The sequence below is a fragment of the Trichoderma atroviride genome, chromosome 6 (assembly GCF_020647795.1).
Source record: "Trichoderma atroviride chromosome 6, complete sequence".
Taxonomy (NCBI): Eukaryota; Fungi; Ascomycota; class Sordariomycetes; order Hypocreales; family Hypocreaceae; genus Trichoderma; species Trichoderma atroviride.
The window spans coordinates 3,014,732-3,029,938 of NC_089405.1; the positions used below are offsets into that span (position 1 = coordinate 3,014,732).

The window sequence follows — 15,207 nt, forward strand, 5'->3', positions numbered from 1 at the left end:
GCTGGTGAGGTGGCTCCCCATAGCCAGAGATTATACATCAGCCACCTTGTTTTCCTCCTACATCATGTTCCTATACATTTGCATGTCCACAGTCGTTTATAGAAACTGCAACACGATGCATCCTCGTTGCTGTCGTCACCTCGCCATGATTGCCCGTAAACGATCGCGTCTCCTTTGCTTCTGCGCAACAGGCGGTTCTATGCCGTACGCCGCCAATTCGAACGGATCAGATGCATCTTCGAGTTTGTCGAGTTTTCTCCGCCGCAGGTGCAGCCAGAACAGAACCAACAGCACGGATCCGCCGAGTAGTAAGCTGGAACATGGGCAACAAAAGTTAGCACGCTTGCGTCTTTGGACAGTATGGGATAAAGAGAAGAGGAGAGATCATACGCTGTAGAGATGACTACCGCGATGAGGACATGCGTTTGAGACAAGGGCTTTTCGCATGTGTTAGTCTCCTGGGTTTCTGTGCAGCGCGCCAAAAGGCGATTGGCGACGCTGTGTAACTGATCAATTGAGCGGCTTAGTATGCTTCTCGACATGTCGCGCGCCATTACGACGCCTTTGTTGCTTTCCATCGCCGCAATTGAGAATAATGATGGATGATGGAGAACGTGAATGTGTGTGTAAGAGTGTGATCTTGCAGAGCAGCAAAGCAAAACACCATCCCTTAAGCCACCTTCAGCAGCAGCCAACACCTCGTATATAACGCTCACCCATCACTCTCATGTCTCTCTAGTCAGCCCCCAATACCACCACTACTGTCAGCCATGTTTTGGCTCTTGAACCGCATCAACCATTCCGCACGGCCAACAGAGGGCTGTGCAGCGGAGGTTTCAGATGTGCATTCCCCACAACCCTGGGAAATGAAACAGAAGGGGGCCCGGCCAATCGAGGCGCCGCCGTGCCTGGTTTCACCCCCGCGCTGGCCGACGCTTTTGGTGTAGCTTGGCGCTGGTGGCTGATCGGTCTGGCATGGCGATGCAAGCGCAGGATCGCCGTGACGCCAGTGAGACGCTGGTTATCCGCGTTGGTGCAGGGCATGGCCATCTTCAAACGGCCTGCGCAATGCTGGAGGGGGCGGAAATGTTTTGTCGCATCGCATCGCGTCTCTCTTGGAGGACTTGCGCTGTTAGTAACGACCTTGCGCATGTTCACGTCTTGTATCATGAATACCACTGCTAATAACGGCGGATGTTAGAGCTGAGACAGCGGAAAATGGAAACTCAAAAAATGAACTGTGAAGTAAACTTACAGAGCAGTCACAAACCGTCGCGTGGTGCAAAAGCAGCATCAGCGTGCCACTTCCAGCAAAGCAGCAGGGGTCCTCAGATCTACGCATCTCAACCCTCGGCTTCCCCATAATTAGAAGCTTTGACAATAATCCACATGTAGCACTCGCATGTTTTCAGGAACCATGATGTCAGAAATGATATCATATTAAAACCGTATATAGTGATCCCCAAAGTATTATCCATCTTTACCAGATCAGTGACGGGACCGATCTCTCGTTAATGTTTCCAACGCGAGGTTGGCGAGCCTTTGCCCTCTTCGTTGTCTTAAAATAAGGATTGACGGCTGGAATAAGGCTTTTTGAACCAGCCGCCACGTCAGCACTCTCCCTTCAGGTGCCCAGCCTTGTGCAGAAGCTGGCATTGCATTTGTGCCGCAGGCCCTTCGGCGGGGTTGCTCATTGTTCTACTCCGCCCCTTTCAAGATCATCCAGCTCTGTTTCCTGTTGTATTACAAGCCTGGGCGACTTGGCGTGAGGCATCTTCATCTTTCTAGGTTGAATATCTCCTTTATCGTGAGTGCGTTCTTCATCCATGTCCAGGATCAATATTATTTCCAAACTCGTTGCCAAAGAATGCCGAAAAGTCATCCAAACTTTGTGGAAATGACGCGAAATGTCCGTCTACACCGAAGAACGGAGTGCCGTGTGGCATCATCGCGGGTTCTTCCTTCGGAGCTTCTCCCATATGCCTTGGCTGCTCCATCACAGGCGGTACAATCGGCACTGGTTTGTTTTCAACGCCTCTCTCAGCCATTTCTGCTATAGGTGCGTCGCTCTTCCACAGCTGCTCCCACTTTTTGAATTTGGCATATTCAGACTCGCTCACTATTGAGGTGGCTGTCAGCTCCTGTGCGTTCATGTTAGCTATAGCCTGTTCGAATGCCTCTATTAGCGACATTTCGGAGTGTGCTGATTGGCTGCCAGTTGACATTTCCTTGAGCATAGATAGCCCATCTCGCAAAGCCTGTCGGAACATGTAGGTTTTCTGAGAAAGACATTGCGTAGTAATGACCAAAAGAGCCGCCCGACAAGAGCTGAACTCCGTATACGACGCGCGGGCGAGACCAATACTATTGCGTAGAGAGCGACACGTGTCTATAATTGACAGCGCGGCCTCAGTACAGTCTGCAACCAAGGTCGAACGAGTGCCCTTTCTACTCAGCGACGCACTGGAGGGCCCGTTTGCAGATGTGGCCGGACTGCTACCATCTTTGAAACCTGCCTCGGGAAAGATGAAAACGCGGCCGACAAACATGCGTACAAGGCAATATTCCAAGTGCAGGTGCATGTGTTGACGAGACAGTGTCGACTGAGATGTGAATTCTTTGCAGAAAATGTCATTCGGCAGAGATTCCCACCAGCCTTTTAGCTCACGATGCAGGCCTAAAAGCCTCTTTAGGCCTTCTGGAACATCGTGTTTTGGTAAAGAGCGTAGTATAGTTCTAGAAGATACTATTAGCAGCTTGACTTAGTATTCGACATTGTAGTATCTCACATCTCTTGGGACATTCTGCTTAGCTTTTGATTTAGCTCAAAAGTCGCTAGCAGATGTGCAGTATCGGTCGGCGTAGTTGATGACCAAAGTTCGGGGAGGTGTATGGGATAATCGGCATCCACATCAGTACTTGAAATAGAAGTTGGCCTTCCATGGAAGATTCCGACACGCCTATGAAAGTGTTAGTCAAGTCGAAATTTTAGACTCGATTCGGGGGGAAATGATATCCTCCTGCCAGCACATACTTCTCAATCGTGTAAACACTCCACCACACCCGATTTCTGGTCTCGACAATGCGCACATCTCGATTTTCGACGGGATATTTCCTATGCATGCCGTTTTGTATCGCAAGCTTAAGGGCCAAGTTGAGATAGATGTAGGCTAATCCAGATGCATCCACTGGCAGAGTGTATATACCGAGCAATAGGACGGCCTGCACGCTCTCCAATGAGGATACCGTAATAACATCTGGAAGCAGTCTGCACGCTTGCTGATAGAACAGTATCCCAACCGCATCTTCTGTAAACGCGCCCGTCCCTTTCTCCGTGGGGTTCTCAGCGCCTTCAACCAACGATTCGAGGTACGCAAATTGGGTTCCAATGGCAAAGGTAGCGAAAATGATGCCGATGATTCCCACATCTCTCCGAGAAAAGGATCCAGGGTTCTCGTAAGCAAGATTTAACTTGGCCCTGAGCCATTCCTGTTCAACGAAGAAGTAGTTGGTCTGCGCATGCTTGAAAAAGGAGTAAACGAGGAAGTCAGCGATGGGTCTCGGTGGTAAGAGTGATAGTGATCCTAGGATTTCGGAGTTTGATTGGAGCTCCTCGGCGCGATAGTACTCCTTGAATGACGTCGCGGACTTGGATGGTTGCTGCATGAGCTGGTCAGCCTCGATGTAAAACACAGAGATGGCATGCCGTATTCACATTCAAAGAATCATTTGTAACTGTTTGGTCGATCCACTTCTTTATACGCATGGAAAAGTTCCAATGTGAAAATTCTCCGGAATAATCTATTGGCTCGAGTTAGTTTCCGGTGCGTGCCAAAACAGGCAAGATGAAGCTTGTACGTGTAACATTGCCGTGGAGAGGTCGCATCTCAAACTTCTCGTCCACGCCATCGAATTCAGAGCTCTGGGACGAGATGTCGGCCGGTCGAGTGGAATCTCGGCGCTTGTCCGTGGCCTCGGCCAGATCCTTGAGAGCCTCGAGGTCCAGCGCATCTTTGCTGCCGACGTAGCCCTGGACAATGCGTTCCAGGTACTCGAGGCGCTTGGCCTGGTCAGCGGCGCTCTCGGCGGCGCGGGGTCTTTGGTGGTTGTCAGAACGATTCCGCCTTGTGAGATTGAGCATGGGCAACCAAAACAGCATCATGGATCGTAGGCTCTACCTTGCTATGGCTCCCGGGCGCACGCCTGAGCCGGCCTGCGACTCGCTGTCGGCTGAGGCTCTAGCCGTGAAGTCGCATGGGCGGCCTAGCCGGAAGCACCTCCGACACGGCACGCCTCCATCGCACCGCTCCTTCTGGCGGCGACAGCCATCGCACCTACATTTGCCGCGTCAGATGAGATTCCTGTGGTTTCAGCCTGCTCAGCTCTCGGGGCAACGTACGCTCGAGCCGCTCGTTTCCTCTCTCTATCTAGGTGGCGGCTGGACTTTGCCGGCGGCTGCTGGATGTCCATGGGGAGAGTCACAGCGATGACATCAATGCAGGGGCAGTCCGAGAAGCCGCAGATGTTGGGATTTCCAGTGATGAAGCCCCATTCCCATATGAAGCAGAAGAGTGGAGATTGAAGATTAGTGTTGGTCACTGTCGCGGATCCCCAGAGGAAGATATGGCTGCTGCTAGGCCGCGATGACTAAGCGCCAGCTAGACGGCAGCCTGGCCGAGGTCGGGATCAATGATCAATATTATCAGGTAGACAGACTACAGCACAGTAAGCTCAGCCGACGCTTAATGCTAGCAGCAGAAGCTATTTGCCACTATTTTATTACAGTGTCAAGCCAAGTGGTGGATACCGGCAGGTGGTTGGTTTCGCAGAGTTGAGTTGAGATGCGATGCGGGGGCTAGCCCAAGAACCGGATTGTCGGTACTGTAGAAGCTTCCATCTCTTCTACAGCTTTTGGAAGCCAGAGCCTCAGTTGTTTACGGGCGCGTGGTGGGGCATTGCATATACTAGCAGCCCTGCGTATAATTTCATGGTGCCTATTAGCTGCCTCTGTATTTTACACGCTGATAGATGTTATTGATATCACCCATTAAGAACATGAAGAGAGGTATGTTCTAGTGCTTGAATTACAAATCAGTGCACCTGCTGATGCCGCTTGCTGTGTTCGCCACATTCGCCTCTATAATGCCATACAGGGCAAGGACCAGAGACATCGCCAAATTACCTAGTTCTGAGCAGGCACATAATAGCACCGATATATAAGCTACCCGGCATCATTCTCAAATACCGGCTTCCAAACATATACCTATTTAGCTCATGCGAAAATGACCGTCGCTTAAATACATGTCCTTTAAGGATCTCCCGTTCGCGTTGGTCATGATAGCTTCTAATATGATAAACACAAATGCGCCTATACTTCAAACACACCAAGCAAAAGAAAAGGACAGGTGTGTCACTCAAGCCACATTGCAAATAAATGTTGCCGTGGCTTACATAGCCTAGAATTGTATGCGTCGGAGTTTTTGTCCATGCCCTAAACTCAATCTGAATTTCTGAATAGTAATCACGGCCATGATCCCTCGGGTCGCGCTTCCACGCATTTCTAATTCAGCTGAGAATATAACCAGAGAATGACTTGCAACACTGCTCCAAAAAAGAATTGCCTTGTGGACTAGTCCTCAAGAAGCACAATTGACTTATATTTGCATGCTGATTCTTAGTCCTTGACCAACCCACTTCTGCTTCAACTCCAGTATCCGCTTTTCGCAGCAGTTGCTCCATACCATCTATCAACGGGCGACATGCCGCAGTCCTTTTCCTTTGTCAACTTTGATGGGCCGAACCTCGTCCCCGATGCACAGGTTCGGCGGCGCATTCGGCAGCAGGCGATGAGAGATACTGCCGTGGCCCGGAAACAGAGAGGCGATTATGGCAAGCATAACATGAGGCAGTATCCTGTCTTTATAAGTCAGGCCGACGGCTCTGAGCCTGCAAAGGATGCCCCAGATCCAAATGAACTACAGCGCATTCGCCAATCTCTAGATCTTTATGTACCATTCTCCTTCCAGGATCCGAGAATGCCCAAAGAATTCTCCTTGCTTCTTAATCTCATGCCGCTGACCGGTCTTCGTCTTGGGGTTGGCACTCTTTCTCACTATCTCTACGAGCCAGACCAGCCCAAAGATGCCATCGTAACAGCACAGGCCTCGAGCCAGAGGCTCTTATCCTTCATCCCAAGTCGGTATGGACATGTACAGCTACTTCGCCACGCAACGGATTGTGTCATTGCAAAACTTCAGTACCTTTCGCAACCGGAAGAAAATAGATCGCCCAAGGGGGGACTTGAAAGCGCTGATGCACTATCAGAAGGCGCTTCAAGCGCTTCAAGAGGCATTGCTAGATGAGCGCGAGTGGTCGAAGCCAGAGACTCTATGCGCGACACAGCTGTTGGGAATTTTCGAGGTGAATACAACATTGCAGATATGAAGCTGTTTGACATAACTGACCCAAGTATTTTCACAGGCCTTGAATGGAAATGAGAAAGATTCCTGGATGCAGCATGTCGGTGGTGCGGCTAGACTTGTGGAAGCTCGAGGAGCTCACATGTTCCAGTCAGAGTTTGAGAAGGCCCTGTTCTTGTCACATATTGGGCCAACGGTAAGAAAATCCAGGCCCCAAAGTCCCAAGTTACAAAGTTAGGCTCATCATTTTTTCTTCCAGGTCATGTCGGCATTTTTAAGCAATACGCCCTGCTTTTTGGAGCAGTCACAGTGGCAAGCCGTTATTCGAGAGGCCGTCAACGAAGACGCGACTCTTTCAAACGATAAAGAATTTGTCCTCGCATTATGGGGCGGCCTTATTGAGCTACCAAGGCTCTTCAAAGACACAACGGCACTTCTGATGGCGCCTTGTCCGCCTCCACAGAAGGTTGTTGATGATCTGATAGAGCGCTTGCTGGCAAAACGTAAAAATCTCATGATATGGCTGACTTTGATAAGAAAGAACCCATAATCAAGGATGGAGGGCTGGTAGATGACGAAAACGGTGTTCTCATATTTTCTACAGATTTTGACTACAAGACTCTGGGACCCTGGTGTCTTACACGCATCGGCTTGCGAGGCACTTACGCAGTGTGTCGAATGGTCAAGTCACGGCTTTTGTACGCTTTATCTCCTGAAAGATTTCAGCATCTAGAAGCGGAAGCGCAAGACATAGCCCATCGCATTCTTAATTTGCAGGATGATATGGCAGCCGCCAAACAGTCAGCCTTGATCTGGAATCAGTTCATGGCTCAGGGAAGCTGGATTGCAAAGGGCATTGTTGAAACAAAGGACATATGGGGCGAGAAGCCGCACAGGGATGAAGGTATGCTTGAGAGATGGAAATTCGAAAAGTGGAACAAGGTTATAGGAAGGAAAATATCTTAGCTGTGTTATTTCTTCCTTGTAGGAGACTGCCTTCTTCCCCCCTTTTTTATTCAAAGCCAATGTTCATTAGTTAGCATGTCATGTAGCGATTGTTTCGAAATTACTCTCCTCTCATATCAATCTAAGTTGGCAAACACCTTTTCACAAATCGATCATCATCGCATTCCTTGATTTAGGGTTGAGACAACAATAGAAAGAGTTGGGCATAAAAAAGTGATAGCTTTGCTAAAGTGTATTATTTTATATCACATTAAAGCGAATTTCTGCTTTACACGTGGTTGATCTGTCAACGATACACACTCAAACAATTTGATTACCCGCTATGGTTCATTACTAATTGGTCATCAATTCGTTTTCCCTTTAGCTAATTACTTCCTCCAAGAATGTTCTCTCTCTTCCATTGATAAAATTAGTCGCAAGTGTTGGTATCGCAGTTGCCACGTGGGTCATTGCAGCTGGGGTCGCTCGGCTCAACGCAGAAGCTGGTTGGGTCGACTCCGAAGCCTCCGAAGTGATTGCAAACTTGGTCTCCAGGGCAGTCCTTTTCTTTTATTAGCATACTCATCATAAGGGAACGATAAAGGTTGTGAGTCGTGAGAGGCTTACATTGCAAGAGTTGCAAGCGCTAGCCAAAGCTGCAGTGAAGACGAGGACGGCAGTGTAGAGCTTCATGTTGATGAATGACTCGATTTAGTAAGGATTAAGGATTGTAGGTGATGAGTTTGAGTTGACCGTATTTTTTCAAAATTTAACTGTCGAAGGGGTTAAAGCAAGTATTTATAGATGATTATTGCGGTATTCGCACCCAGCGATTTGCTCTCTTATACTCGTGGCCATACCCTGAGCTGTGATGCTAGAACCATTTGAGCCATGAATATCTCACATCAGATAGTTTTCTGTGTTTTCGTATTAGTATAACTAATCAATCGCTCATTATTGATTCAATTTACCGATTTCCTAGCCCCTAGGGGCTCAGATCTCCGCCCGTCGCTAAACCGGCTCCCCCCAATCAACATCTACAAATACTACGAGGTTCAACTACAATGGCGCTAAGTAGTGGCTATTAGGCTATTTGCAGCTTGAATTGTCGGGTGAAGCTCAAAGGAACCTAGTATCTCTTGATTGGGCGTGTCATCTTTAGCGTAGAAGCCATGTTAACCTTCTCTATATTGCTATTCCTATTACTATTCAAACCGTGGCAGTTGCTTGATAAGGACTGCATAAGCATATTTCTCCATCCATAATAGGTAACGAACGGTCAGCGTCCGACGACCCGACAGACTGAGCAAGCCAACCGTTATTTGTGGGTTTCATATTTCGCGGCGAGATAGCTTATGTACCCCATATTATTGAGAGCAGCCCTGTTGTCCTTTTCCCGATATATATCGGAATTTACGTATTACCAATCAGCCTCTATGTATCCCCAGACAGATGGCATTTATAACGTTTCCGTATACAATAAGAATCTGGAAGTTTTGAAACATAGCACGTAGCAGCCCAGCATGGCCTAGAAGCCTTCAGTCAACGTAGAAGTCTATATAAACGATGTATGTTCAAAAAGAGGCCAACTACCATCGTTTTCCTTTTGCTTTGGCTGTCTATTCTGCATCCCACCCCTGGTCGATATAGTCAGAGCTGCCTTCCTAGTTTGTCAACGGATACTTGAATAAGCATCTCGTATGCCGCAGTAAGCTTACTTTACAGTGGATATGGAACGATTCGAGCCCCGAGCAGCCGCTGGGCATGCTATTGTAGTGGATCGCCGTCGAGCCGTAAAGCTTATAAACAGAGTTAGATGGTTGGAAACAGACTTGGCATAATGGATGTTGAATGGAGTAGGTTGTTTGCACCTCGGCTTCGGCCACCTACAGTATATGCTCGGTCTATTTGATGGTTTCCGGTATTAATCAGGATTTTTCATTGCCCTAATCGTGCAAGTCGCTCCATTATTACATAGAGCTGATGAAGGCCGCCGGTCGCTTCAGTGAGGTGTGTGAGGCAACTTGGTATTCCCACAAACTGCTAGTATACCATCAGCTCGACCGCGTAAATGGTTCCAGGCCACATGCAAATTTACTTACCGCCAATTTGCCATCTCTGCGTGAATTCACCAAGTGCCCAATTAAATTCTTCAATATCAGAATGAGTAAACATTCCTTCTTCGTGTAAATTCATATTGGCTTTAGCCAGCAAGTTGGCGGCGCGGCACGTTGAAGACAGCCCTATCAGGGAAAGCCCTTCAACTCCCTTTCTCAGCACTGTCTCGCTCATGGACTTGCAGATGTCGACTGCCATTCGTCGCGAGGATCCTATGGCGAGTCTATCTGCCGTGCTGATAGCCGCCTGGGATTGTTCAGTATAATGTACATTGAGTTCGAATAGAAAGCTAAAACTATACGGTTAATTCCATTTGACTTGTCCTAGGAGTGATATTGCAAAGTCATACCTCAGTGCTAATGCAATGCTATCGCAAAATACAAGAGAATTTGGACCCGCAGCTTGAATTAAAGCAAAGCAAACATTTCGAAGTCGTGACTCAATTGTTGTATATGAACTGGCTGGAGACTGTATCGTCGCGTCGTTCTTGAGATACTGAATAGCCTCCCGAACAATGCTCGCAACTCGGAACAGTATCTCGAAATTTGATAGTGAGCGGTCGCTCTCACCTAATATATGTTCATCCGGCCAGGCAGGCTCATTCAATAAATTGAATCCATTATTTGTCGATGTTTTTATATCTGTCGATATTTGAATGTCTATCGGATATTTTGGAAGTTCTGTTAGACTGTTGAGGGCATGGTTAGAGATATATTGATTTACCCATACACTAGCGGGCCCCAAGTTTCCAAGGCCGAGTAGTCCAAATACTGACCAATCCATAATTACAACTGCTCTCCGACATACAGCTGCTACAATCAACTCCTCTCCATCTTCGCTTCCATCTGATAGGAACTTGTGCGATTCGCACATGGTTGTACAAGCTGCAATCGAGAGTTTGGACTCTTGATCGAGACCATGGCCGTATTCAAACAGCGACAGCAAAAGACCAATCTGGAGAGTTTGTATACAATTTCTTGAAGACGTTTGCAAGAGGAGAAAGGACTGCTTTGCTGCCTTGTATAAGTTGCAGCATATGCCATGACCCGGGTGCCCGCACGGCTGCTGTGACACCAGAGCCATGCAGAGGAGCAATATGCCGTCTCTGCCATGACATGTTCCTAAAATAGAAGGTGTGGCAAATGAGATAAGTTGGTCTTCTGAAAGAATTGGGAACCAGTCATGGACCCTTTTCTTGTATGCCTGAGCAATGGATGCAGCGGTCAAGCCTGTAGGTTTAAGCGCCATGCGAAGAATCGAGGCATCTTGCTCAGCATCATCAATACTACTCAACAGAGCGACCGATATCATACCAACTATCTTGTAGCACGTCTCAAGGGATACTTCAAAAATACACGCCGTCTGATGATTTGTGGGCGGTATGACGCCTTCTCCGCCATCAGTGCAAACTCCGCCGGCGGAGGCGTTGGTGGACAATTGGCGCCCATAGACGCATCGCATCTGTTTCCTGGACGACTAGAATATGAGAAGAGAGATCTAAATAAAACTGTGCTAGGAAGTAAAAGTTACGTACGACACGCATCGGGAACAAGCAGGAAGAGATTTGTCACAGCGGGCTTTGGATCTTCTGCAATTGTGGCAGACTCCAGCGGCTCTGCCAAAGACTGGGAATTGCGGCGGAGAATCGGTGTAGGTCGATGTATAAGCTGTTACTTGCATTCTGCTAATGTAACTATCGAGCTGGATGTCGTGGAAAAGTCAATCTTCTCTAGCTGATGGCAATAAAAGGACTCTGTCTGTACATATGTCAAGGTGAGGTTTTGTTAAGGGTGCGTACAAGTTGAGAGGACGCTTCACGGAGTTTAAGCTTCCAGTACCGTGGGGCATCCAGCTAATAAACCGCGAGCAGGGATCGGCCGATGCATTAGCGCCAGTTGAAAGTCCGTTTTGAGCTTATCGAGGAGTAAGTCGCCCAATCAGAGGCAACGCCATAGTAGGAGAGTCTCATTGCTGTATTGCTGCCCGTGAGCGAAGACATACACAGAATTAGATGAAATAGTCAATCGTATGTCTATATAAACCCAGTCTTCCGCCATGTGTTTATTTGAGAAATCTGCATTCTCAAACCGAATAACGGGAAGTTTAATAGCCATTTGTCTGAACCTCAAATATTCGGAATTTACACGAACTCAAGATGTCGCCGATCAAGACCGTCGCAGTTCTCGGTGTACGTGTTGTTTCTACACTTCAATCATGATCCATCAGCTAACTGTCAGCTTTCTTTAGGCTACCGGAAATGTTGGGAAAGTTGCGATACCAGCTTTGCTCTCTGCCGGCTTCATTGTAACTGTCATTGCAAGGCCAGAGAGCACTTCGACCTATCCCCAAGGCATCGCTGTCAAGAAGTCTTCTTATGATGACCTGAAGACACTTACCGAAGTATTACAAGGCCAGGATGCTCTGATTGAAGCATTCAACCCCGCCGCTGCCGAGCACCAGAGCACCATCGTACAGGCTGCTCTGGCCGCCGGCGTGTCTCGTTTGATCACGCCCGAGTTTAGTACCGACTCTTTTTCTGCGCATTCCGCGGAAATTCGAATCTTTGGACCTAAACATGAAGCTCAAAAAGAGCTTGAAAGTCTCACGTCGGCGCCTGACTGCACTTTGTCTTGGACAGGTATTATCCTCGGGGCGTGGTTTGACTGGGGCATTGAGGAGGGATTCTTCTGGGTTAACAAGAAGGATCGTACTATCACGCGCTTTGGCTCTGGTGACCAGAAAGTCTCAATGAGTCATCTGGCTCTCGTTGGAGAAGCTATTGTGACTGTTCTTCAAACCCCTGAAAAGTACCGAAATCGGGTTGCTTATTTTGCAGATTACGCCGTCAGTACGAATGAACTTATCGACATGATTCAAAAGTTCTCGGCTCCGGGAGAATGGAAGATTGTGGACCTGTCCGTTGAGGATTTTAAGAAGGAAGGATTTGCGCTTTGGGATGAAGATACCAAGCAAGGCGTCACGAATCGGCTGTTTACCAAGGCATACACGATGTTGGGGACGGCAGGAGTATTTGATGAACAGAATCGCTACGATGGAGATTATACGGCCAAGCTAGAGCCTGGATGTGGCAAGCCTATTGAAAGCCTTGAGGAAAACCTTAAGAAGCTGCTAGGATACGTTTAACGAGATTTAGATATTTAAAGGTAACAGGTTTTGGACACAAGCTTTATCTCGAAGGGTGGTTTATTTGTACCTAGTCATGTGTTCAAGCAAACAAGCATACTCTTTGCATTGAAACCATTTTTCTTAAATTACTATCGCTGACCTCACTTCGCATTAGCGAGTTTGTACAATGTTTGTCTTTTCTCTAAACTTCGTGGTTTGGTGTCATGCCGATGAATAAGCCTGTTGACACTTTATGTAAACAATCCTCCCACTATGGATTAGAAGCCTTGATCAGATAATCGCTCTAGTTCCAGTCCGTCTTCCCTTTCAATTTTCCGAATTTCACATCTGGCCTGCCTCTCCCCCAATGCTTTCAAGACGAAACTCTTCAACTTAATCCCCAATTTATAAAGGATGAAACCAGGCAGAAAAAAGATCGTAAATATGCCATGAAATAGCGCCAGATATGCAACGCAACTCATACCTTTGGATCCAATTCTTTCATCTGTTGTCCGTTTTCTCAACTTTGCATTTTTCTTGGCAAGCCATTGGGCCCTTGTAGTGGTAATCACAGGACGTGTAGTCTTGAGACTTGGGATCTTGGATGGCCGAGCTATTTTGAAGACTGAGAACATGCTTTACTCTGAGTCGTTGAATTCGCTATGTTGCTTCTTGCCGGTGAAAAGAGCATGGCAAGCAGAAAACATGATAAGCGACAAGCAGTTCATGTCTTATGTCGTAGGCAAGTTACTGTGAGATTTGACTAGCGAACGCACACGTTCATATAGACTGGATCGCTTTGGTGTTCAGAAACGACGAAAACAAAGCAGACACAAGCCTCGGTACTGAACGAAGACCCACGATTTGAATCACCGTTGTTCAGATAATGTACCCGGAAATATTGAACAGGCATTTTCTCTTTGTCCTTTGCCTAGCCAGTGCAGACCAGCTAAGGCCCAGGCAGAGTGCATCTCTTGGCAGAATACGCGCCGTCATATGACAAACGGCATTTAAACATGAAGCCAATCTCGCAAGGATAGACGTTCATAGGCTCAGCGGCTTTGAGAACAATTACGCATACTAAGTGGGGGGTTACAGATTGCTGTCATAAACAGGAATACGCTGATTGTTCAAGAATTTCCTCTTTTTCTTCGCAACCCTTCTTACGTCAGTAGTAGCGGGACCGGAAGAAGTCGTAGTTCGTTCATTATCACTGTTATCAGCAATGCTTTCCAGTTCATTCTCAATTTATTGTCCCTTGCTTCGGATCACCCAATTAGATTCTTCTTGTAGAGCGCTTAACTAAGATCCATTGTCCATTACCACATCATTAGTAGTAGCGGGACTAGAAGAAGTAATAGCAGGACCAGAAGAAGAGGTAGTAGCAGGGCCGGAAGAAAAAGTAACAGGACTAGAAGAGGTACACGAGAGCCCCGACGACATCAGACAAAGTCCCGAAGACATCAGACAAGACATCGGACACAGTCAAAGACCTACTTGCTGGCATGGCAAGAAGCACTACCCTATTCAAACCGACTCTAGGCCCAACCAGCTCCAAGGTGTCGGAGATGCTTTGTCACCCGGCGGGCATGTAGCTTCCGCTGTAGAGGGTGAGGCTGTAAGAGACGCTCCGGAATGTATCTCGTATTGCGGTGTGATGTGTGACAACGTCGACGTGAGAGTGGTCCAGGATATGGGACAGTTTGTGCAGCGCCCAGACGAGGGCTGCTGTCTCCAATTCCGTAGATCCATAGTTTACTTCTGCGGGCGTGAGAGCTTTTAGGAGGAATAGAATGGGACGTAGCTTTCATTCCTTTGTCTAATGTAAGACTACGCCGAATCCTCGCTCTTTACTCCCGTCAACGTGAAGCTCGAATAGCAACGAGTAATCCGGGGGTGCGAGATCAACGGTGCTACAAAGCTTCCCCTTTAAGAGAACCCATGCTTGCCGTGCTTCCTCCCAGATCCGCCGGCGTTCCTCGATGATTTTTTTAGGGAGCCATTATCCAGCACCCCAGTTCTGTTATCCAACACCCCAAAAAGAGAGAAGTTATCTAGCACCCCAATCATGTTTAATATTTAGCACTCCAGCTGTGGCTACTTCTGCTACTTCTGCTACTTCTGCTACTTCTGCTACTTCTGCTACTTCTGCTACTTCTGCTACTTCTGCTACTTCTGCTACTGCTGCTACTGCTGCTACTTCTGCTACTGCTGCTACTGCTGCTACTGCTACTATTTTAATAAGTATTTGGCAGCTGTATATTTAATATATAAACTGGCTGCCCTATTATACTACAGTTGGGGTGTTGGATAATAAAATCAGGGTGCTGGATAACGTCTCCCTTTTTCCAATCCGTTGCTCTTCTGGTCCTGCTACTACTCAGCTGGCCCTGCTACTACTAGTAGTAGTAGTAGGGCCAGAAATTTACTGGTAGTAGTAGCAGGGCCAGAAGAAGGACCAGGAGCGACAAGATTCATCGAAGCATCAAGAGGGAAGCCGGCACGGACGAATGCCGCCCGAAGCTGTCGTTACAGGCTCCGAGAAAAAGCTCTCTCGACACTTGGTTGCACGTGATAGACCCAACGATGAGGAATTGGA

The 15,207-nt window shown here is 47.7% G+C and overlaps 5 protein-coding genes across 5 annotated transcripts; 2 read left to right on the top strand and 3 right to left on the bottom strand.

The window, feature by feature from the left end:
- Positions 1-135: 135 nt before the first annotated feature.
- Positions 136-554, bottom strand: TrAtP1_011610 (uncharacterized protein; the record flags this gene model as incomplete). Its single annotated transcript, XM_014083369.2, has 2 exons — positions 136-313; positions 391-554. The coding sequence occupies 2 exons, from the start codon at positions 552-554 to the stop codon at positions 136-138; spliced, it is 342 nt and encodes a 113-aa protein (XP_013938844.2).
- Positions 555-1,820: 1,266 nt separating this feature from the next.
- On the bottom strand, positions 1,821-4,470 carry TrAtP1_011611 (uncharacterized protein; the record flags this gene model as incomplete). Its single annotated transcript, XM_066115183.1, has 7 exons — positions 1,821-2,736; positions 2,790-2,960; positions 3,035-3,660; positions 3,716-3,801; positions 3,859-4,124; positions 4,179-4,334; positions 4,400-4,470. 7 exons carry the CDS (start codon positions 4,468-4,470, stop codon positions 1,821-1,823), a joined length of 2,292 nt encoding a protein of 763 aa, XP_065971281.1.
- Positions 4,471-6,201: 1,731 nt separating this feature from the next.
- Positions 6,202-6,969, top strand: TrAtP1_011612 (uncharacterized protein; the record flags this gene model as incomplete). Its single annotated transcript, XM_014084724.2, has 3 exons — positions 6,202-6,420; positions 6,481-6,615; positions 6,679-6,969. The coding sequence occupies 3 exons, from the start codon at positions 6,202-6,204 to the stop codon at positions 6,967-6,969; spliced, it is 645 nt and encodes a 214-aa protein (XP_013940199.2).
- Positions 6,970-7,794: 825 nt separating this feature from the next.
- TrAtP1_011613 (uncharacterized protein) lies at positions 7,795-8,057 on the bottom strand (the record flags this gene model as incomplete). The annotated part of the gene is made up of 2 exons (XM_014083405.1): positions 7,795-7,926; positions 7,992-8,057. The coding sequence occupies 2 exons, from the start codon at positions 8,055-8,057 to the stop codon at positions 7,795-7,797; spliced, it is 198 nt and encodes a 65-aa protein (XP_013938880.1).
- A 3,580-nt stretch (positions 8,058-11,637) lies between these two features.
- On the top strand, positions 11,638-12,626 carry TrAtP1_011614 (uncharacterized protein; the record flags this gene model as incomplete). The annotated part of the gene is made up of 2 exons (XM_014083231.2): positions 11,638-11,670; positions 11,730-12,626. The coding sequence occupies 2 exons, from the start codon at positions 11,638-11,640 to the stop codon at positions 12,624-12,626; spliced, it is 930 nt and encodes a 309-aa protein (XP_013938706.2).
- Positions 12,627-15,207: the final 2,581 nt, after the last annotated feature.